At 63.8% G+C, this 23,089-nt stretch overlaps 2 protein-coding genes and 1 long non-coding RNA gene across 46 annotated transcripts in view; all 3 read left to right on the forward strand.

Annotated features, from left to right (window-relative positions):
• The first annotated feature begins 61 nt into the window (after window positions 1-61).
• On the forward strand, window positions 62-6,200 carry LOC127032779 (uncharacterized). Its single transcript, XR_007768922.1, has 3 exons — window positions 62-125; window positions 253-449; window positions 6,134-6,200. It is a non-coding gene; the product is annotated as an uncharacterized LOC127032779 (long non-coding RNA).
• Window positions 6,201-6,301: 101 nt separating this feature from the next.
• On the forward strand, window positions 6,302-11,317 carry LOC127033090 (tenascin-X-like; the record flags this gene model as incomplete). Its single annotated transcript, XM_050920892.1, has 6 exons — window positions 6,302-6,560; window positions 6,893-7,465; window positions 9,674-9,786; window positions 10,149-10,302; window positions 10,507-10,782; window positions 11,181-11,317. Coding segments are annotated over 6 exons (1,512 nt in total), but the record flags the coding sequence as incomplete, so codon positions are not given.
• The window catches only part of TNXB (tenascin XB), a 91,579-nt gene continuing 79,036 nt past the window's right edge, over window positions 10,547-23,089 (forward strand). For 43 of the 44 annotated variants that reach the window (XM_050920198.1, XM_050920223.1, XM_050920204.1 and 40 more), the window contains exons 1-6: window positions 10,547-10,782; window positions 11,610-12,371; window positions 13,306-13,629; window positions 13,881-14,171; window positions 15,360-15,641; window positions 19,388-19,681. In XM_050920198.1, the coding sequence (XP_050776155.1) occupies window positions 11,615-12,371; window positions 13,306-13,629; window positions 13,881-14,171; window positions 15,360-15,641; window positions 19,388-19,681 (1,948 nt within the window). In that variant the 5' untranslated portion in view covers window positions 10,547-10,782; window positions 11,610-11,614. The remainder of the gene's footprint in view (window positions 10,783-11,609; window positions 12,372-13,305; window positions 13,630-13,880; window positions 14,172-15,359; window positions 15,642-19,387; window positions 19,682-23,089) is intronic. The other variant, XM_050920228.1, reaches the window with a different exon arrangement.

The raw sequence follows: 23,089 nt of genomic DNA on the forward strand, positions 1-23,089 counted from the left end.
CAGAGCCAGGAGCGCAGCGCGGGAATCCGGGAGCCCCATCCCGGAACGCAGCGCAGAGACCCCGGAGCCCCCAGCCCGGAGCGCAGCGCAGAGACCCCGGAGCCCCCAGCCCGGAGCGCAGCGCAGTAACCCGGAGCGCAGAGCCCCCAGCCCGGAGCGCAGCGCAGAGCCGGGCGCGCAGCGCGGACAGACCCGGGGGCGCAGGGCAGAGCCCGGAGCCCCCAGCCCGGAGCGCAGCGCAGTGACCTGGAGCGCAGAGCCCCCAGCCCAGAGCGCAGCGCAGAGACCCCGGAGCGCAGAGCCCCCAGACCGGAGCGCAGAGCCCCCAGCCCGGAGCGCAGCGCAGAGCCGGGCGCGCAGCGCGGACAGACCAGGGGGCACAGGGCAGAGCCCGGAGCCCCCAGCCCGGAGCAGCAGCTTCTCCCCTGCAGCCGCCGCCCCGCTCCCAGGTAGGGCCGCACGGCCGGGCACCGAGGGGGCAGCAGGTGGGCGGGGAGGGGCTGGGATCGCGGATGGGCGGGGGAGGGCGGCTTGCAGGGAGTTTGGAGAGTGCCCGAGCGAGAGGCTGCCCGGGCCCCGCAGCAGCTGGGGGGGAAGGGGGGGAAGAGAGAAGTGGATGGACGGAGAGTGGCGGGGTGGGGGGGGAGGTGGACACACAGAGATGGGTGGAGGGAGGGATGGAGGATGGAGGGAGTGAGGAGGGATGCAGGGATGGATGGAGGGATGGAGGAATGGATAGAAGGAAGGATGGAGGATGAAGAGAGGTAGGGATGGATGAAGAGATGGAGGGATGGATGGAGGAAGGAGATAAGGAGTGATGGAGGATGGATGGATGGATGGATAGAAGGAAGGATGGAGGATGAAGAGAGGTAGGGATGGATGGAGAGATGGAGGGATGGATGGAGGAAGGAGATAAGGAGTGATGGAGGATGGATGGATGGATGGATAGAAGGAAGGATGGAGGGTGAATAGAGGTAGGGATGGATGAAGAGATGGAGGGATGGATGGAGGAAGGAGATAAGGAGTGATGGAGGATGGAGGGAGTGAGGAGGGATGGAGGGATGGATGGATGGATGGATAGAAGGAAGGATGGAGGATGAAGAGAGGTAGGGATGGATGAAGAGATGGAGGGATGGATGGAGGAAGGAGATAAGGAGTGATGGAGGATGGAGGGATGGATGGATGGATAGAAGGAAGGATGGAGGGTGAAGAGAGGTAGGGATGGATGGAGAGATGGAGGGATGGATGGAGGAAGGAGATAAGGAGTGATGGAGGATGGAGGGATGGATGGATGGATAGAAGGAAGGATGGAGGATGAAGAGAGGTAGGGATGGATGGAGAGATGGAGGGATGGATGGAGGAAGGAGATAAGGAGTGATGGAGGATGGAGGGATGGATGGATGGATAGAAGGAAGGATGGAGGATGAAGAGAGGTAGGGATGGATGAAGAGATGGAGGGATGGATGGAGGAAGGAGATAAGGAGTGATGGAGGGATGGATGGATAGAAGGAAGGATGGAGGATGAAGAGAGGTAGGGATGGATGAAGAGATGGAGGGATGGATGGAGGAAGGAGATAAGGAGTGATGGAGGATGGAGGGATGGATGGATGGATAGAAGGAAGGATGGAGGATGAAGAGAGGTAGGGATGGATGAAGAGATGGAGGGATGGATGGAGGAAGGAGATAAGGAGTGATGGAGGATGGAGGGATGGAGGGATGGATAGAAGGAAGGATGGAGGATGAAGAGAAGTAGGGATGGATGGAGAGATGGAGGGATGGATGGAGGAAGGAGATAAGGAGTGATGGAGGATGGAGGGATGGATGGATGGATAGAAGGAAGGATGGAGGGTGAAGAGAGGTAGGGATGGATGGAGAGATGGAGGGATGGATGGAGGAAGGAGATAAGGAGTGATGGAGGGATGGATGGATAGAAGGAAGGATGGAGGATGAAGAGAGGTAGGGATGGATGAAGAGATGGAGGGATGGATGGAGGAAGGAGATAAGGAGTGATGGAGGATGGAGGGATGGATGGATGGATAGAAGGAAGGATGGAGGGTGAAGAGAGGTAGGGATGGATGGAGAGATGGAGGGATGGATGGAGGAAGGTGATAAGGAGTGATGGAGGATGGAGGGATGGATGGATAGAAGGAAGGATGGAGGATGAAGAGAGGTAGGGATGGATGGAGAGATGGAGGGATGGATGGAGGAAGGAGATAAGGAGTGATGGAGGATGGAGGGATGGATGGATAGAAGGAAGGATGGAGGGTGAAGAGAGGTAGGGATGGATGGAGAGATGGAGGGATGGATGGAGGAAGGAGATAAGAAGTGATGGAGGATGGAGGGATGGATGGATAGAAGGAAGGATGGAGGGTGAAGAGAGGTAGGGATGGATGGAGAAATGGAGATAGGGATGGATGGAGGGAGGGAGGGAGGGATGGGGAGGGAGACGGCTGGATCCAGTGACGGAGGGAGGGCGAAGGGGGGCATTGAGGGGGCCCGTGCTACATGATGAAGTTGGCAAGCTGGGTGCCAGCGGGAATGACCCATTGGTAACCCCGCCTCCACTCCCAGCACTGACCCGCCCCCGTCACCCCACCCCCTGAACAAAGGCATGTGCTGGGGGCTAGTCCCCAGCAACCCCCACGGTGCCCCACCACAACAAACTCCTGTACCTCCCCCACCTCTGTAGCCTCCACTGCTGGTGCCCCCTCCCCCTCTGGCCTGACAACCCTCCGGTCCCAGCACAGCCCTGTCGGTGGCACCGCCCCCCCAGTTTAGGAGTTTGGGCGGTGAGAAAATTGGGGTCGGGAATGGAGAGTGGTAGGGAGTGTGGGGGGAGCCAGAGCCCTGGGGGAGGGGTCTGCAGGCAGGAGGACAGAGACCCATGTGTGTCGGGGTTGGGGGGCAGGAGGGTGCCCAGGCAGGTGCATTTGTGGATCCCACAGATGAATAGAGACCCAGCCGGGACACCGAAGACACGGGAGGGCAGATGGTGACAATTGCTGGCTCCCCACAAGGGAAAGACCCCCTGTCACCCCAAGCCCACCACTGAGCCAGTCCCTGCCCCATTCCTTGCCCCACTGAGCCTGCCAGTCCCTGCCCTAGGGCTGGATGGGAGCCAGCGCCCCCCAGAGGGGACAGGCCCCTGCCCCATTCCCTGCCCCACTGAGCCAGCCAGTCCCCCAACCCCCATCTCCTGCCCCCGCAGCTAGGCCTGGCTGGGATCTGGGTGGGACCCTTATCTCTTCACACAGGAATTTTCCCAGCTGTCAGCTACTTGCCAGGGAGGGAGCCAGGCTGGGATCTTCTCCCAGTGCTGCAAGGGCCGCGCACCCCACATCACCCCAGTCTGCCCCCCAGCTGCTCCCCCAGGCCACCAGGGGGCTGCAGGAGGGAGAAGACCCAGGGGCAGGGCTGGGACCCCTCAGCACAGCAACCCCCAGAGTCTGTGGAGAGTGGGGTCTAGTGGACGGGGGGGGGCGGAGGGGCTGGAAGTCTGGACTCCTGGGTTCTATTCATGGCTTTGGGAAGGGAGAGGGGTCTAGTAGTTAGAGCCGAGAGGCTGGAGCCAGGACTCCTGGGTTCTCTGCCCAGCTCTGGAAGTGGAGTGGGGGCAGGTGAGTTAGAGCAGGGGGGCTGGGAGCCAGGATTCCTGGGTTCTCTCCCTGGCCCTAGGGGGGGAGTGGGGGCTGGTGGGTTAGAGCAGGGGGGATGAGAGCCAGGATTCCTGGGTTCTCTCCCTGGCTCTAGGGGGGGAGTGGGGGCTGGTGGGTTAGAGCAGGGGGGCGGGGAGGTTTGGAGCCAGGACTCCTGGGTTCTCTCCCAGCTCTGGGAGGGGAGTGGGGGCTGGTTGGTTAGAGCGGGGGGGCTAGGAGGTTTGGAGCCAGGACTCTTGGGTTCTCTCCCAGCTCTGGGAGGGGAGTGGGGGCTGGTTGGTTAGAGCGGGGGGGCGGGGAGGTTTGGAGCCAGGACTCCTGGGTTCTCTCCCAGCTCTGGGAGGGGAGTGGGGGCTGGTGGGTTAGAGCGGGGGGGCGGGGAGGTTTGGAGCCAGGACTCCTGGGTTCTGTCCCCATGTCTGGCGGTTGCAGGGACATGAAAGGAGCAGTGAGGGATGTACAAGGCCCAAGAAGCAGCAGCCCCCGGGGGAGCCCAGGGGAAGTCCGAGTGGTTATTGGAAAGCCGGGAGGATCTGGGACCACAGCTGTGAAAATAAGAAGCCGCAGGGGTTTGTGCAGAGCTCAGGAACACTGGGCTGTGTGAACGGCCACGGGCTCAGCCGCAGAAACCCCACAGCCTGGCCAACAGTATTCTGCTTATGGGGAGGGGAAACAGAGGCACAGAACGGCACTAGAACCCAGGAGTCCTGGTTCCCAGCCCCCCACTGCACCCCACTCCTCTGCCAGGAGTCCAGAATGCAAAGGCCACGCTTCTTAAACCAGCTATTTCTTAACAGTGGCGGTTCCCGGGGGCTGGGATATCACAGGCAGGACAGGGCCATGGGGGGGGACATGGAGGGGGGGCCCAGGGACTGGGACATGGGGGGTGGCTGGGTCTGGAGGGAGATGAGGCTGGGTGTCTCAGGGGCTGGGACATGGGGAGGTGGGGGTCCCGGGGACTGGGACATGGGGGGAGGGGCTGGGCCTGGAGGGAGACGAGGCCGGGTGTCCCGGGGGCTGGGACATGGGGAGGTGGGGGTCCCGGGGACTGGGACATGGGGGGGAGGGGCTGGGCCTGGAGGGAGACGAGGCCAGGTGTCCCGGGGGCTGGGACATGGGGAGGTGGGGGTCCCGGGGACTGGGACATGGGGGGAGGGGCTGGGCCTGGAGGGAGACGAGGCCGGGTGTCCCGGGGGCTGGGACATGGGGAGGTGGGGGTCCCGGGGACTGGGACATGGGGGGGAGGGGCTGGGCCTGGAGGGAGACGAGGCCGGGTGTCCCGGGGGCTGGGACATGGGGAGGTAGGGGTCCCGGGGACTGGGACATGGGGGGGAGGGGCTGGGCCTGGAGGGAGATGAGTCCGGGTGTCCCGGGGGCTGGGACATGGGGAGGTGGGGGTCCTGGGGACTGGGACATGGGGGGGAGGGGCTGGGCCTGGAGGGAGACGAGGCCGGGTGTCCCGGGGGCTGGGACATGGGGAGGTGGGGGTCCCGGGGATTGGGACATGGGGGGGAGGGGCTGGGCCTGGAGGGAGACGAGGCCAGGGGGACTGGGACATGGGGGGGAGGGGCTGGGCCTGGAGGGAGACGAGGCCGGGTGTCCCGGGGGCTGGGACATGGGGAGGTGGGGGTCCCGGGGACTGGGACATGGGCTGGGCCGGCTCCGTCCCAGCGTGGGATGTGTCTGCACGCTCTGCTCCCCCGGCTCGTATCTCTCGCTCCTGGCTCCCCGCCAAACTCCGGCCTTTGGCCCTGTTCCCCCGGCCCGGCTCCAGATACATATTTGCAGCATGAATCCGGGTTGTTTAGCGGGAGGCGGTGCGGTCCCCACACCTGTCCCACAGCCATGCAGCTCCGGCCGGCCGCCCTGGGGTCCCAGCTCCGAATCCTGGCCCTGCTCCCCCCCAGCGCAGCCCCCAACCCCAACCCCAGGCCTGGCGTCCCACAGAGACCTGTCCTGCCACGGCACCTGCCTCCAGATCGTGGGGCTGGGAGCTAGAGAGGTGGCGGGGTCGTGTCTCGGTGCCAGGGGTCCCGGGGGCTGGGAGATACTGGGGGGGCCTGTCTCGGTCCTGGGGGTCCCAGGAGCTCTGGGGTGGCTGGGGAGAGCCTGTCTCGATGGCGGGGATCCCAGGGGCTGGGATATAGCTGGGGGAGGCTGTCTTGGAGCCGGAGGTTCTGGGGGCTGGGAGATATCGGGGGAGCCTGTCTCGGTGCCCGGGGTCCCAGGGGCTGGGAGATAGCTGGGGGACACTGTCTCAGTCTCGGGGGTCCCAGGGGCTGTGGGTTGGCTGGGGGGAGCTTGTCTCGGTGCCGGGGGTCCCAGCACTGGATTTCGGTTGTGGTTTGTTTGTGGGCCTGTGCGGTTGATTTCTGGCCTGAGTTTGAATTGGGCGCTAGAGGGGAAGGGTCTCGTGGGGGGGTCTTTGGGGTCCCTGGGGTCTCTGTGTCCCCGTCACTAACTGCCTCCCCCCACAGGTCTGCACCCCCTCTGGCCACGCCATGGGGCCCTGGCTGCTGCTGTCGCTGCTGCTGCTTGTGCAGGGGGGACCTCCCCCCCACCCCCGCCGGACCCCCACCAACGCCACCATCTTCTCCCACATCTACAGCATCCGTCGGGGGGCGGGTGAGGGGGCTGGGGGGGTGGGGTCTGAGTCCCCGCAGGAGGCGTTGGCCCCCCCCAGCCAGCTGAAGCCCCCCCAGCTCTACGAGCACACGCTGGAGGGGGACGAGCAGGTAGTCTTCACCCACCGCATCAACCTGCCCCCCCCAGCCTGTGACTGCGAGGGGGGGGCCCTGCGGGAGGCGCTGGCCAGGCTGCGGGCGCTCGAGGCCCAGGTCCAGGCGCTACGGGAGCAGTGTGGGGCCAAGGGCTGCTGCCCCTCCTCCGCCCAGGCCGGCACAGGTGAGATTGGGGGGCCATCAGGAGGGGGGACATGGGGAGGAGGTGGGGATATTGGGCAGAGTCAGAGGAGGGGGTTGGGAGTCAAAAAGGGGCAGGGCCAGTGTGGGATGGGGCGGGGCCATAGCAAGGGGTGGGGACCTGAAGGAGGGAGGGGGGAGCAGTGGGAGGAGCAACAGACAGAGGCGGGGCCAAAGGAGCAGGGAGGGTGTCAAAAGGGGCGGAGTGAGGAAGGTGCGATGGGCGGGGCCAAGGCAGGCAGGTGGCGCCCCCCGGTGGGCTGCAGGCAGGTTGCAGTTTCACCCCATCCGCGTCTCCCTCCCTCCCCGCCGCAGGCCACACAGACACCCAGAGCCTCTGCGGCCGGCACGGCGCCTTCGACCTGGCCACCTGCGGCTGCGTGTGCCAGCCAGGCTGGGGCGGCCCCACCTGTGCCGAGCCGCAGTGCCCGGGGGGCTGTGGGGGCCGGGGTGAGTGTGTGACCGGACGCTGCGTCTGCCCCCCTGGCTTCACCGGCTCCCACTGCGAGACGCCCGTCTGCGCCGACGACTGCAACGACCAGGGCCGCTGCCAGGGCGGGCGCTGCCTCTGCTTCCCCGGCTACTCGGGGCCGGCCTGCGAGACGCCGGACTGCCCCGGGGACTGCCATGGGCGCGGGCGCTGCCAGGACGGGCGCTGCCTCTGCAGACCTGGCTACGCCGGCCCGGACTGCGGCACCCAGGCCTGTCCTGGCGACTGCAGCGAGCGCGGGCGCTGCCTGAAGAATGGGGTCTGCGCCTGCCACCGTGGCTACACTGGGCCTGACTGCAGCCAGCCTGCCTGCCCCGGCGACTGCGGGGGGCACGGGGAGTGCCGGCACGGGGAGTGCCACTGCCAGGACGGCTACGCCGGCGAGGACTGCACCATAGGTACGGCCACCCTACCCACAATGCCCTGGGCCACCCCAGCCACCCTACCCACAGTGCCCTTGGCCACCCTAACCGCCCTACCCACAATGCCCTGGGCACCCCGGTCACCCTACCCACAGTGCCCTTGGCCACCCCAACTGCCCTACCCACAATGCCCTGGGCACCCCGGTCACCCTACCCACAGTGCCCTTGGCCACCCTAACCACCCTAACCACAATGCCCTGGGCACCCCGGTCACCCTACCCACAGTGCCCTTGGCCACCCCAACTGCCCTACCCACAATGCCCTGGGCACCCCGGTCACCCTACCCACAGTGCCCTTGGCCACCCTAACCGCCCTACCCACAATGCCCTGGGCACCCCGGTCACCCTACCCACAGTGCCCTTGGCCACCCTAACCGCCCTACCCACAATGCCCTGGGCACCCCGGTCACCCTACCCACAGTGCCCTGGGCCACCCTAACCGCCCTACCCACAATGCCCTGGGCACCCCGGTCACCCTACCCACAGTGCCCTTGGCCACCCTAACCGCCCTACCCACAATGCCCTGGGCACCCCGGTCACCCTACCCACAGTGCCCTTGGCCACCCTAACCACCCTACCCACAATGCCCTGGGCCGCCCCAACCACCCTACCCACAATGCCCTGGGCCGCCCCAACTGCCCTACCCACAATGCCCTGGGCACCCCGGTCACCCTACCCACAGTGCCCTTGGCCACCCTAACCGCCCTACCCACAATGCCCTGGGCACCCCGGTCACCCTACCCACAGTGCCCTTGGCCACCCTAACCACCCTACCCACAATGCCCTGGGCCGCCCCAACCACCCTACCCACAGTGCCCTGGGCCGCCCCAACTGCCCTACCCACAATGCCCTTGGCCACCCTAACCGCCCTACCCACAATGCCCTGGGCACCCCAACCACCCTACCCACAATGCCCTGGACCACCCTGGCCACCCTACCCATAATGCCCTGGGCTGCCCCCCCCACAGCCCCATCTGTGGCTGCTGCCCACATCCCTGGGCATCCATCCCAGTGGTGGGGTGTGGGTGGGGGCCATCCTTGCCCCCCCCCCGTGTGGGGCAGCACTGGGCACCGAGCTGAAGGGTCTTTGTGTTGTCTAACCCTCTCCTGATCCACAGCCAAGGTGGGGGGGGAGCTGCCCCCAGATGTATATGGGAGCTGGGGCCCCCTTGCTCGGGACGTCCCGTCCCAGGGCACAGAGACCCCCTGTTAGGAGCCGCCCGCCCCACAGCCAGGCTGGCCAAGATCAGCCTTGGCACTGCGCCCCCTCCGGCTCCGGTTCCCCTCTAGAATCGGCCCCATTCATCCCGGCCAGGGGCGCGGTGCTGGGGGGCAGGGATCTGAGCGCCCTTGTTCCCCACGGTGTTTGCTTTCCATCCCCGCCCCGGACGGGACAGAGATCAAAGGCCCTGGCTGGACGCAGGGGGGAGGCCCTGGGCAGGGACAAGGACACGGGGCCTTTTCCCTCTGCGGGGCGGGGGCAGGGGGCAGCTGGCTTGGGGGGCAGGGAATGGGGCAGGGACCTTTCCCCTCTGGGGGGTGCCAGCTCCCATCCAGCCCCAGGGCAGGGAATGGCTGGTTCGCAGGGGGGCAGGGAATGGGGCAGGAGCCTGTCCCCTCTAGGGGGGCGCCAGCTCCCCTCCAGTCGAGTGTGGGGACTGGCTGGCTCACGGGTCAGGGAATGGGGCGCCGGCTCCCATCCGGCCCCAGGGCAGGGACTGGCTGGCTCAGGGGGACAGGGAATGGGGCAGGGGCCTGTCCCCTCTGGGGGGCGCTGGCTCCCCCCGGCCCCAGGGCAGGGACTGGCTGGCTCAGGGGGACAGGGAATGGGGCAGGGGCCTGTCCCCTCTGGGGGGCGCCGGCTCCCCCCGGCCCCAGGGCAGGGACTGGCTGGCTCAGGGGGCAGAGAATGGGGCAGGGGCCTGTCCCCTCTGGGGGGTGCTGGCTCCCCCCGGCCCCAGGGCAGGGACTGGCTGGCTCAGGGGGGTGGGGAATGGGGCAGGGGCCTGTCCCCTCTGGGGGGCGCCGGCTCCCCCCCGGCCCCAGAGCAGGGACTGGCTGGCTCAGGGGGCAGGGAATGGGACACAGGCCTGTCCCCTCCAGGGGATGTCAGCTCCAGGGCGGGGGTCTGGCCAGCTGGGGGCAGGGAAGAGGGTTCGGGGCACTCACTCCTGTCCCCCCGCAGAGATCCCAGCCGTGACGCTGCGCGTGGGGCGCCGGGACGAGGGCTCCTTCCGCCTGCAATGGACTCGCCCCAAGATCCACGTGGATGGATATGAAATTCGCCTCGTTCCCACGGTAATGGGGTTCTGGGGGGGGGTGTCAATCATCCCCTGCCCCCTGCAGGGGGGCTGGTCCCGGATCTGGGCCCTGGAGGGCAGGGGATGTCAGTGGGGGAGGAGGGTGTGTGACCCCTGGCCCCCACCCTGGGGAGACTCACTTCTGGGAGGGAGCACTGGAAGGAAGGGGGGGTTAAGAGGGGGTGGGGGGTGCATGGGTGGAGGGTGCAGACAGAGGCCAGGGGATCCCCCATCCCCTGACCCCGTCTGACCCCCAGTAGCGCCATGACCCTGTGGTTTGGGGGCTTGGGACGGAAAGGTGCCTGAGAGGGTGGGGGGCCGGGTCCCCCAGCCCCTGACCCTCTCTTTCTGTCCCCCCAGGGTGACCCCGAGGGCGCCGTGTCCCTGCAGCTGCCCGGCTCGGCCACGTCCTTCGAGCGCTCGGGGCTGGGCCCAGGCCAGGAGTTCAGCGTCACCGTCCGGGCCCAGCGGGCCCAGCGCCTCGGGCCCCCCGCCACCCAGAGCGTCCGCACCCGTAGGTGGTGGGCGGCTGACGGGGGTCCCGGGGGGTAGGAAGTTTGGGGGCTGTGATGGGAGCCCAGGGGAAGTGTTAGTGGGGGAATCTCTGGGATGAGGGCCCTGTGGGGGGAGGGGGACCTTGGGGAGAAGTATAGGAAACAGGGGGGTTCTCTGGGGAGGGGACCCCCCCTCCCCACTCTCACCCCTCTTCTCCCTCCAGGGATTGACGCTCCCCGCGACCTGCGCCCCACGGGGGCCACGGCCACCTCACTGAGCCTGCGCTGGGAGCCCCCGGCTGCCCAGCCCGATGGATACACCCTGCGCTACAGCCCAGTGGGGCGGGACAGCTCCGAGCCCCCCACCCGCCTGCCCCTGCCCCCTGACCGCACCACCCTCACACTGACCGGCCTCCGCAGCACCACCCAGTACACCCTCGCCCTGACTGCCCACCGCGGCCCAGAGCAGAGCCCTCCCGCCAGCACCAGCGCCACCACCGGTGGGTCCCACGGCCGGGGGGGGCGGGAGGGGAGGGGAAGCAGCGATGAAATGGGGGAGGGGAGGGAGACAGGGAAGAAGGAAATGAGAGAGGAGGACGAGCGAAGGAGGGAAATCAGCAAGGACTGAGTGTGGGAGCAGCGCGGAGAGACGAGAGCGTCCATCTGTCCACCTGACCATCCGTCCATCCATTGGTCCGTCAATCCATCTCTCCGTCCACCTGTCCATCTGTCCGTCCCTTGGTCCGTCGATCCATCCCTCTGTCTGTCCATCCACCTGTCCGTCCATCCCTCCATCCCTCCAGTCGTCTGCCGAGTTGGTCGTCCATCGTCCGTCCATCCGTGCGTCTATAAGGGAACCAGACGTTTCTCCTTCTCTTCTCCCCACTCTTCTGCACAGGGTTTTTCTTTCCCTCTCTCCCACAGCGAGTGATCGGTTCATTCTGCCCAGAGCAAGGCTGCCCGGGAGCCCAGTCGGATCCAGAACCTCCCCCTCCCACTCACCCCCGACTCACCACCCTCTTCCCAGCCATTTAGGATCCGCAGGTCACGGAGCCATGTGGGGGGTCGGACTAACCCAGTTCTCTTCCCTTCTCTCTTCTTGGCAGCTAGCGCACCGGCACCGGCCGGGGAACATGGGGCATTTCCCCTCCAGGAGGTGCCGTCTCCCCCAGGCAGGGACTGACTGGCTTTGGAGGGTGGGGAATGGGGCATGGGGCCTGTCCCCTCTAGGGGGCACCGGCTCTGATTCACCCCAGGGTGGGGGACTGGCTGGCCAGGGGGACAGGGAATTGGATCCCCTAATTGCACCAATATTTGCTCCTGGCAGCGCCGATGCCCACCCTGCCCCCACCTGGCCGACTGCACCCAGAACCCACACGCCCCTCAGTGGCCCGTCTCCGGCCGCCTGGCCCTGCGGGGAAGCCAGGCCCCCGGGCCACCCCGGCCAACGCCTCCTCGCTCCCCAGCCAGCTCTTCTTTCGGACCATGGCGCAGAACCTGACGGCCAAGCTGGCCCGGTACAACGGGACCCTGCTGCAGCGCCTGGAGAGTTACCTCCGCGCCACACGCTACCCGCTCCGCGGCAACCAAACCATCGCCAGCGTGGCCAGGACCATCTACCTCTACCTGGTGCACAGGAAGTCCCTGGAGGAACAGGAGATGGTCTACGTGGGGCTGGGCCAGCATTCGAAGGAGCTCGGGGTCATGGCACCCACCCTGGGGCACCCTGCGGAGGAGCCCACAGGGCCTCCCGGCCACCTCCAGATAGCCGGGAAGGAGGGTGGCATCTTCTCGGAGGGCTCCCCCGGCTGGGCCACGGGGCCCAGGGGCCACGCCAAGCCGGCGGTGGTGGCCCACTCCCCCGGCGCCATTGTGGTCTCACTGGAGGGCATGCGTGGCCACGCAGAGCGCATGGTGGTCCGCTACTGGCGGGTGGGCGACGGCGGAGGAGCGGGGGAGCTGGCGGTTCCCGGCGACGCCGCGGCGGTTCGCCTGCACGGCCTGGCGCCTGGCACCACCTACCAGGTGGAGATCCATGGCCTGGTCCAGGGGCGGCTCTCCAAGTCCTATTCCTTTGTCGCCTCCACAGGTAGTGCTGGGGGGGGGGTCCAACGTGGGGGGGTCGCCTCCTCTGGCTCAGTAACCCCACCGGCCACAGCGCCACCTGGCTGTTCACCGATGCACCCGCTGGCGCTAACCCCCTCGGTCCTGCCCTCCTCTCTCCCGCAGGCTGCTGGCTTCTGCCCACGGGCCTGGCATGGCCGTCGGACGGGCCGACTCCACCCCACTCCCGCCGTCCCCTTCCCTCCCTCTCTCCTCTGGCATTAACCCCCTTTCTCCTGCAGCTGGTCCGGCTTCCACCCGCTACAGGCCTCATGCCACGGACTCAGTGGGGAATGGAGCAGGCCCCTCCAGCCCCACGGCGTAGACTGGCTGGCTCGGGGGGGCAGGGAATGGGGCAGGGGCCTGTCCCCTCTGGAGGGCGCCGGCTCCCATCTGGCCCCAGGGCAGGGACTGGCTGGCTCAGGGGGGCAGGGAATGGGGCAGGGGCCTGTCCCTTCTGGGGGGCGCCGGCTCCCATCCGACCCCAGGGCAGGGACTGGCTGGCTCAGGGGGGCAGGGAATGGGGCAGGGGCCTGTCCCCTCTGGGGGGCGCCGGCTCCTATCCGGCCCCAGGGCAGGGACTGGCTGGCTCAGGGGGGCAGGGAATGGGGCAGGGGCCTGTCCCTTCTGGGGGGCGCCGGCTCCCATTCGGCCCCAGGGCAGGGACGGGCTGGCTCAGGGGGCTCAGGGAATGGGGCAGGGACCTGTCCCCTCTGGGGGGCGCCGGCTCCCATCCGACCCCAGGGCAGGGACTGGCTGGCTCGGGGGCAGGGAATGGGGCAGGGGCCTGTCCCCTGTGGGGGGCGCCGGCTCCTATCCGGCCCCAGGGCAGGGACTGGCTGGCTCAGGGGGGCAGGGAATGGGGCAGGGACCTGTCCCCTCTGGGGGGCTCCCTTTCAACCTTTCATGCCCTCCCCCAGCTCCAGAGGCATCTGGCACCGAGCCCCCCCCCACACCCAGCCTCTCCCGCCCTGGGCCACCCCCAGGGGACCTGGCCGTGACAGATGTCTCATCCGACCGGTTCCGCGTCACCTGGACGGCCACGACTGGCACCTTCCAGCACTTTGTGCTGCAGTACCAGAAGCCCGGCTCTCGGGTGCCCCCCGGGCAGACCCAGGTGCCTGGGGGGAAGAGGAGTGTGATCCTCACCCAGCTGAGCCCCGGCACCGAATACGAGGTGGAGCTGCGGGGGGTGGCACCTGACGGGACCATCTCAGAGCCCATCACCACCAGCGTGTCGACAGGTAACCCCCGCCCCTTACTCCAGCCAGCCTTCCTCCACAGGATCCTTCCCCCCATCCTTACAGCCAGGCTTTGCAGGGCTATGGACTCCTTGGAGAACCCAGGAGTCCTAGCTGCCTTCCACCCCCCCACGCTAACCACTAGCCCCCACTCCCCTGCCAGAGCTAGAGATACAACCCCTGCTCTAACCGTCAGCCCCCCCTCCCAGAGAGCCCAGGCACCCTGACTGTGTTACGCCCTCTCTCTCTTACAGCACCCCTTGGTGGGGGCCCTGGGCCAAGCGACCTGGGGGCCTTGGGGGTCAGGAACGTGACCAGCGATGGGTTTGGGCTCCAGTGGAGGGCGCCGAAGGCCCTGTTCCAGTCCTTCCTGCTGCGCTACGAAGATGCAGCCGGGCGCATGGGGCCCCGGGAGGCCGAGGTGCCGGAGGACCAGCGGGCGACCCGTGTTGGGGGACTGCGGCCTGGCACCGAGTACAACGTCACGCTGTATGGGGTGCACCGCGGCCAGCTCTCACCCCCACTCAGAGCCAGAGTCCGGACAGGTACCGCCACCCCCTGGGCGGCTCACGCCTCAGCCCCCTGCCAGCCGGGGCGGCACCCACTGCCCCTTCCCCTGCCCAGCCCAGCACTTGCCCACCAGCCTGTTTTCCTTCCACAGTGTTAGGGGGCAGCACCCAGGAGTCCTGCCTCCCAGCCACCCCGGTCTAACCAGCCCCCACTGCCCTCCCAGAGCTGGGAGAGAACCCAGGAGTCCTGGCTCCCAGCCCCCCCTGCTCTAACCCACAAGTCCCCACTCCCCTCTCAGAGCTGGGAGAGAACCCAGGAGTCCTGGCTCCCAGCCCCTCCTGCTCTAACCACCAGCCCCCACTCCCCTCTGAGCTGGGAGAGAACCCAGGAGTCTTGGCTCCCAGCCCCCCGTGCTGTAACCACCAGCCCCCACTCCCCTCCCAGAGCTGGGAGAGAACCCAGGAGTCCTGGCTTCCTTTCCCAACCCCAGCCCGCCCCGCCCCCTAGGCAGTGTGGAGGTGAGACAGCTGGGAGCCTTTGCCAAGGGTATTTTAAATAACAATTGTCTGCCAGGTCCGGTGGCTCCTGGGCTGGGAGGGGCAAAGCGAGCTGCCTCCCCACCCATACATCTAGACACACGGCCCAGGCATCCTCCCCCATCACCCCCCCCCCCCCGCCTGCAGCCCCCCTGGAGATGCCTGGTGACGCATCTCGTCTCCTCGGTGGGGTGGGCGTGTGATGCATAGAGTGTGACTGGGGGGGAACCCAGGCAGGGAGGGAGCAAGGAGCCCCCCCCCGGGAGGTTTGTGCTGCTGCAGCCTGTGAAAGGAAGGAAGAAATCGCAGAAGGGAAACAGTGGGGAAGGAGGGGGTGACTGCGGGCGAGGTGACCCAGGGAAATGCCCTAGAGGAAGGGGAGGCCTGGCTGACGGAGGGTGCAGGGGAGAAGGAAGGGGACAGAGACAAGGCAGGTGGCAGGGGCCTGACGCAGAAAGGGGCAGTGACAGGCGGTGGAGCGCGCGGCGGGGGACAGAAAAGGGACGAATTGCTAACGGCAGCAATGGGAGGGAGAACCGAAGCGATGGCGTTGGAAAGATGGAAGAGAGGAGGGGCAGATACACACAGCGATCTCCCCCCACTGCTCCCCCCATGGCATCTCCAATACCCTTCTCCCACCCTGACCCATAACTGATGGGACCATCCCTCCTGCCCTCTCCCTGCCAGCACCAGCAGAACCCGGCACCCAGCCCAGCCTGGGGGAGCTCTCGGCCTCCAATGTCACCCACGACTCCGCCCTGCTCTCCTGGACCGTCCAGGCCGGGGACTTCGACTCCTTCCTCCTGCAGTACAAGGACGCGGAGGGCAAACCCCAGGCCCTACCCGTGGATGGGGGATCCCGCACGGTCACCGTCACCAACCTGGCCCCCTCCCGCAGATACAAGTTCAACCTCTACGGAATCTCCGGCCGCAAGCGCCTCGGCCCCGTCTCCACCGACAGCGTCACAGGTCAGCGGCTGGACCCGGGGCACCAGCCCCTTTCGCTATTGCCCCTTTGCATTGAAGTGTGGTGGGGACACCGACCACTGGGCTGGGACCTTCCCAAGAAGGTGCTTCCAAGGAAATAAGAGAGGAGAATGAGCAAAGAAGGGAAAGAAGCAAGGACTGGAGTGTGGAAGCAGGTGCAGAGGGATGACAGTGTCCATCTGTCCATTCATCCGTCCACCTGTCTGTCCATCCGTCCATCCACAATTAGACTGCTGGCCATTCAATGGGCAGAGTGAAGAGAGTGGATAGGGATGGGTGGATGTATGGATGGACAGACAGACAGACAACTGGATCAATGTGCACCAGACGGGTTGGGTAAATGAATTGATCTGTATAGGAACAGATGGATGGGTGTCTACATGGGTGGAGGGATGGATGGAGGGGATGGCCACTGTTGCATAGATAGAGGAATGGAGATAGATGGATGGATGGAAAGATGGAAGGGTGGATAGATATGGATGGGAGTATGGACGGAAAAGTGGGTAGATATGTATGGAGGTGGATGGATGGACTGATGGAAGAGTGGGTACATATGTATTGGAGGGGATGGATGGACAGAGGGATGGAAGGGAGGGCAGATATGGATGGGGGTATATGGAGGGATGGACAGACGGAAGGATGGGCAGAAATGGATGGGGGTGGATGGAGGGATGGACAGACGGGACGGTGGGCAGATATGTATTGGGGGTGGATGAGTGGATGGAGAGATGGAAGGGTGAGTAGATATGGATGGGGGTGTATGGAGGGATGGAGAGACGGAAGGGTGGTCAGATATGGATGGGGGTGGATGGGTGTTTTGGGGGATGCACGGATAGCTGTGTATGTGTAACTTTTCTGCCAGGTGTCTCCAGCAGCAGTAAGAGCTGGGTTGGGTGTGGTGATGCATGGACAGGCGGGTGGGTGGATGGGTGCGCACAGGGGTGCGTGGAGGAGCGGTTGGAGATGGATGGACGGGCGGGTGGGTGGATGGGTGCGCACAGGGGTGGGTGGAGGAGCGGTTGGGGATGGATGGACGGGCGGGTGGGTGGATGGGTGCACACAGGAGTGGGTGGAGGAGTGGTTGGGGATGGATGGATGGGCGGGCGAGTGGGTGGATGGGTGCGCACAGGGGTGGGTGGAGGAGTGGTTGGGGATAGATGGATGGACGGGCGGGTGGGTGGATGGGTGCGCACAGGGGTGCGTGGGGGAGCAGTTGAAGATGGATGGGTGGACGGGTGGGTGAGTGCGCACAGGGGTGGGTGGAGGAGTGGTTGGGGATGGACAGATGAGTGGGTGGGTGGGTGGGTGCGCACAGGGGTGGGTGGAGGAGTGGTTGGGGATGGATGGACGGATGAGTGGGTGGGTGGGTGCGCACAGGGGTGGGTGGAGGAGTGGTTGGGGATGGATGGACGGACGGGTGGGTGGATGGGTGCGCACAGGGGTGCGTGGAGGAGCAGTTGAAGATGGATGGGCGGACGGGTGGGTGAGTGCGCACAGGGGTGGGTGGAGGAGTGGTTGGGGATGGACAGATGAGTGGGTGGGCGGGTGGGTGCGCACAGGGGTGGGTGGAGGAGTGGTTGGGGATGGATGGACGGATGAGTGGGTGGGTGGGTGCGCACAGGGGTGGGTGGAGGAGTGGTTGGGGATGGATGGACGGACGGGTGGGTGGATGGGTGCGCACAGGGGTGGGTGGAGGAGTGGTTGGGGATGGATGGACGGGCAGGCGAGTGGGTGAATGGGTACGCACAGGGGTGGGTGGAGGAGTGGTTGGGGATGGATGGACGGGCGGGTGGGTGGATGGGTGCGCACAGGGGTGGGTGGAGGAGTGGTTGGGGATGGATGGACGGATGAGTGGGTGGATGGGTGTGCACAGGGGTGCGTGGAGGAGCGGTTGGAGATGGATGGACAGGCGGGTGGGTGGATGGGTGCGCACAGGGGTGGGTGGAGGAGTGGTTGGGGATGGATGGACGGGCGGGTGGGTGGATAGGTGCGCACAGGGGTGCGTGGAGGAGCGGTTGGAGATGGATGGACGGGCGGGTGGGTGGATGGGTGCGCACAGGGGTGGGTGGAGGAGTGGTTGGGGATGGATGGACGGGTGGGTGGGTGGATGGGTGCGCACAGGGGTGCGTGGAGGAGCAGTTGGAGATGGATGGACGGGCGGGCGAGTGGGTGAGTGCGCACAGGGGTGGGTGGAGGAGTGGTTGGGGATGGATGGACAGGCGGGCGGGTGGATGGATGTGCACAGGGGTGGGTGGAGGAGTGGTTGGGGATGGATGGACGGATGAGTGGGTGGGTGGGTGCGCACAGGGGTGGGTGCGCACAGGGGTGCGTGGAGGAGCAGTTGGAGATGGATGGGCGGGCGGGTGGGTGAGTGCGCACAGGGGTGGGTGGAGGAGTGGTTGGGGATAGATGGACGGGCGGGTGGGTGGATGGGTGCGCACAGGGGTGGGTGGAGGAGTGGTTGGGGACGGATGGGCGGGCGGGTGGGTGGATGGATGGGTGCGCACAGGGGTGCGTGGAGGAGCGGTTGGAGATGGATGGACGGGCGGGTGGGTGGATGGGTGCGCACAGGGGTGGGTGGAGGAGCGGTTGGGGATGGATGGATGGGCGGGTGGGTGGATGGGTGCGCACAGGGGTGGGTGGAGGAGTGGTTGGGGATGTATGGACAGGCGGGCGGGTGGATGGGTGTGCACAGGGGTGGGTGGAGGAGTGGTTGGGGATGGATGGATGGATGGGCGGGTGGGTGGATGGGTGTGCACAGGGGTGGGTGTGCACAGGGGTGGGTGGAGGAGTGGTTGGGGATGGATGGACAGGCGGGCGGGTGGATGGGTGCACACAGGGGTGGGTGGAGGAGTGGTTGGGGATGAATGGACGGGCGCGTGGGTGGGTGGGTGGGTGCGCACAGGGGTGCGTGGAGGAGCGGTTGGAGATGGATGGATGGACAGGCGGGCGGGTGGATGGGTGCACACGGGTGGGTGGAGGAGTGGTTGGGGATGAATGGACGGGCGCGTGGGTGGGTGCGCACAGGGGTGCGTGGAGGAGCGGTTGGAGATGGATGGATGGACAGGCGGGCGGGTGGATGGGTGCACACAGGGGTGGGTGGAGGAGTGGTTGGGGATGAATGGACGGGCGCGTGGGTGGGTGGGTGCGCACAGGGGTGGGTGCGCACAGGGGTGGGTGGAGGAGCAGTTGGAGATGGATGGACGGGCGGGCGAGTGGGTGAGTGCGCACAGGGGTGGGTGGAGGAGTGGCTGGGGATGGATGGACAGGCGGGCGGGTGGGTGGGTGCGCACAGGGGTGGGTGCGCACAGGGGTGGGTGGAGGAGTGGTAGGGGATGGATTAGTGTCAATGGGGATCTTTCCATTGACATTGGTGACTTTAGTTCACGCCCTTCGCTTTCCCTCTCATTTGTTCTTCGTTCCCTCCTGTCTCAGCCCAAGTCGCAGTGAGGTTTGTGCCGGTTGATCTGGGCCGACCCCTCCAGGGAGGTGTGGTGGCCACGGGGAACGTGGGAATGTGGGATCCTCTTTGCAGACATGGCCCATCCATTTGTGTGTCCCCAGCTCTCCTTCCCAGCAGCCGGATCCAGCTGTGTCCCTGGGCTCCCTGCACCCTCGTCCTACTAATCTTCTCTGCTGATCCCCTCTGGGCAGGAACCGCCCGGCCCCCCAAGGGCCTGGTCAGCCACCCTAACCCAGCCATGCCCTTACCCTCCTCTTTGTTCCAGCCAAGGAGCCGCGGGAGCCGGAACTCACCCCCCAGCCCAGCCTGGGGGAGCTCTCGGCCTCCGATGTCACCCACGACTCCACCCTGCTCTCCTGGACCGTCCAGGCCGGGGACTTCGACTCCTTCCTCCTGCAGTACAAGGACACGGAGGGCAAACCCCAGGCGCTGCCCATGGATGGGGGATCCCGCACGGTCACCGTCACCAACCTGGCCCCCTCCCACAGATACAAGTTCAACCTCTACGGCATCTCCGGCCGCAAGCGCCTCGGCCCCATCTCCACCGACACCGTCACAGGTCAGCAGCTCTCCAGGGGCGCAGCTCCTTCCCCTCCCGTCCCTTTTCCTTTCCCGTGTGACATGGACGTCGAACACTGACCCAGGACGTTCCAAAGAAGATGCTTCCAAGAGTCCTGCATCCACAAGCAGATTGCCGGCCATTCAAAGGCTAGAGATGAGAGTAGATGGGGTGGGTGGATGGATGGATGGATAGATGGATAGACAGACAGATAGCTGGATCGGTGTGCATGGGGCAGGTTGAGTGAATGGAATGATGTGTATGGAAAGAGATGGATGAAGAGACAGGTACATGGATGGGTGTCTACAGGAGTGAATGGATGGATGGAGACGATGGTCATCAGTAAGTAGATAGAGGAATGGAAGTGTATGGGGATGGATGGATGGATGAGCGGGTAGGCAGATATGTATGGGGATGGATGGACAGAAGGCTCAGTAGATATGTTTGGGGATGAACAGATGGATGGATGGATGGATAGAGGAATGGATTCATGGGGGTAGACAGATGGGCGGGTGGGTGGGTGGATGTTTGGATGGATGGGATGGGATGGGATGGGATGGGATGGGATGGATAGATGGAGGGGATGGGATGGATGGATGGATAGAGAAATGGATTCATATGGGGGTGGACAGACGGGCGGGTGGGTGGGAGGATGTTTGGATGGATGGGATGGGATGGGATGGATGGATGGATGGTGGGAGGGGATGGGATGGATGGATGGATAGAGAAATGGATCCATATGGGGGTGGACAGATGGACGGGTAGGTGGGTGGATGTATGGATGGATGGATGGGATGGGATGGGATGGATAGATGGAGGGGATGGGATGGATAGATGGATAGAGGAATGGATTCATATGGGGGTGGACAGACGGGCGGGTGGGTGGGTGGATGTGTGGATGGATGGATGGATGGAGGGGATGGGATGGATGGATGGATAGAGGAATGGATTCATATGGGGTGGACAGATGGACGTGTAGGTGGGTGGATGTATGGATGGATGGATGGGATGGGATGGGATGGATAGATGGAGGGGATGGGAAGGATGGATGGATAGAGGAATGGATTCATATGGGGGTGGACAGATGGGCGGGTGGGTGGGTGGATGTTTGGATGGACCTGATGAAATGCATCCTAGAATACTCAAGGAGTTAATAGAAGAGGTATCTGAGCCTCTAGCTATTATCTTTGGGAAATCATGGGAGACGGGGGAGATTCCAGAAGACTGGAAGGGGATAAATATAGTGCCCATCTATAAAAGGGAAATAAAAACAACCCAGGAAACTACAGACCAGTTAGTTTAACTTCTGTGCCAGGGAAGATAATGGAGCAGGTAATTAAAGAAATCATCTGCAAACACTTGGAAGGTGGTAAGATGATAGGGAATAGCCAGCATGGATTTGTAAAGAACAAATTGTGTCAAACTAATCTGATAGCTTTCTTTGATAGGGTAACGAGCCTTGTGGATAAGGGAGAAGCGGTGGATGTGATATACCTAGACTTTAGTAAGGCATTTGATACGGTCTCGCATGATATTCTTATAGATAAGCTAGGAAAGTACAATTTAGATGGGGCTACTATAAGGTGGGTGCATAACTGGCTGGACAACCATACTCAGAGAGTAGTTGTTAATGGCTCCCAATCCTGCTGGAAAGGTATAACAAGTGGGGTTCCGCAGGGGTCTGTTTTGGGACCGGTTCTGTTCAATATCTTCATCAACGATTTAGATGTTGGCATAGAAAGTACGCTTATTAAGTTTGCGGACGATACCAAACTGGGAGGGATTGCAACTGGACAGGGTCAAAATTCAAAATGATCTGGACAAATTGGAGAAATGGTCTGAGGTAAACAGGATGAAGTTCAATAAAGATAAATGCAAAGTGCTCCACTTAGGAAGGAACAATCAGTTTCACACATACAGAATGGGAAGAGACTGTCTAGGAAGGAGTATGGCACAAAGAGATCTAGGGGTTATAGTAGACCACAAGCTTAATATGAGTCAACAGTGTGATACTGTTGCAAAAAAAGCAAACGTGATTCTGGGATGCATTAACAGGAGTGTTGTAAACAAGACACGAGAAGTCATTCTTCCGCTTTACTCTGCGCTGGTCAGGCCTCAACTGGAGTATTGTTTCCAGTTCTGGGCACCGCATTTCAAGAAAGATGTGGAGAAATTGGAGAGGGTCCAGAGAAGAACGACAAGAATGATTAAAGGTCTTGAGAACATGACCTATGAAGGAAGGCTGAAGGAATTGGGTTTGTTTAGTTTGGAAAAGAGAAGACTGAGAAGGGGACATGATAGCAGTTTTCAGGTATCTAAAAGGGTGCCATCAGGAGGAGGGAGAAAACTTGTTCACCTTAGCCTCCAATGATAGAACAAGAAGCAATGGGCTTAAACTGCAGCAAAGGAGATTTAGGTTGGACATTAGGAAAAAGTTCCTAACTGTCAGGGTAGTTAAACACTGGAATAGATTGCCTAGGGAAGTTGTGGAATCTCCATCTCTGGAGATATTTAAGAGTAGGTTAGATAAATGTCTATCAGGGATGGTCTAGACAATATTTGGTCCTGCCATGAGGGCAGGGGACTGGACTCGATGACCTCTCGAGGTCCCTTCCAGTCCTGGAGTCTATGAGTCTATGGATGGATGGGATGGGATGGGATGGATGGATGGATAGAGGAATGGATTCATATGAGGGTGGACAGACGGGTGGGTGGGTGGGTGGATGTTTGGATGGATGGGATGGGATGGGATGGATGGATGGATGGAGGGAGGGGATGGGATGAATGGATGGATGGATAGAGGAATGGATCCATATGGGGGTGGACAGACGGGCGGGTGGGTGGGTGGATGTTTGGATGGATGGATGGGATGGGATGGATGGAGGGAGGGAGGGAGGGGATGGGATGGATGGATGGATAGAGGAATGGATCCATATGGGGGTGGACAGACGGGCAGGTGGGTGGGTGGATGCTTGGATGGATGGATGGGATGGGATGGGATGGATAGATGGAGGGGATGGGATGGATGGATGGATAGAGGAATGGATCCATATGGGGGTGGACAGACGGGCGGGTGGGGGGGATATTTGGATGGATGGATGGGATGGGATGGGATGGGATGGATAGATGAAGAGGATGGGATGGATGGATGGATAGAGGAATGGATTCATATGAGGGTGGACAGAAGGGTGGGCGGGTGGGTGGATGTTTGGATGGATGGGATGGGATGGGATGGATGGAGGGAGGGAGGGAGGGGATGGGATGGATGGATGGATAGAGGAATGGATCCATATGGGGGTGGACAGACGGGCGAGTGGGGGGGATGTTTGGATGGATGGATGGGATGGGATGGGATGGGATGGATAGATGAAGGGGATGGGATGGATGGATGGATAGAGGAATGGATTC

This window comes from Gopherus flavomarginatus, chromosome 12 (assembly GCF_025201925.1).
Source record: "Gopherus flavomarginatus isolate rGopFla2 chromosome 12, rGopFla2.mat.asm, whole genome shotgun sequence".
In the NCBI taxonomy this organism is placed as follows: Eukaryota; Metazoa; Chordata; order Testudines; family Testudinidae; genus Gopherus; species Gopherus flavomarginatus.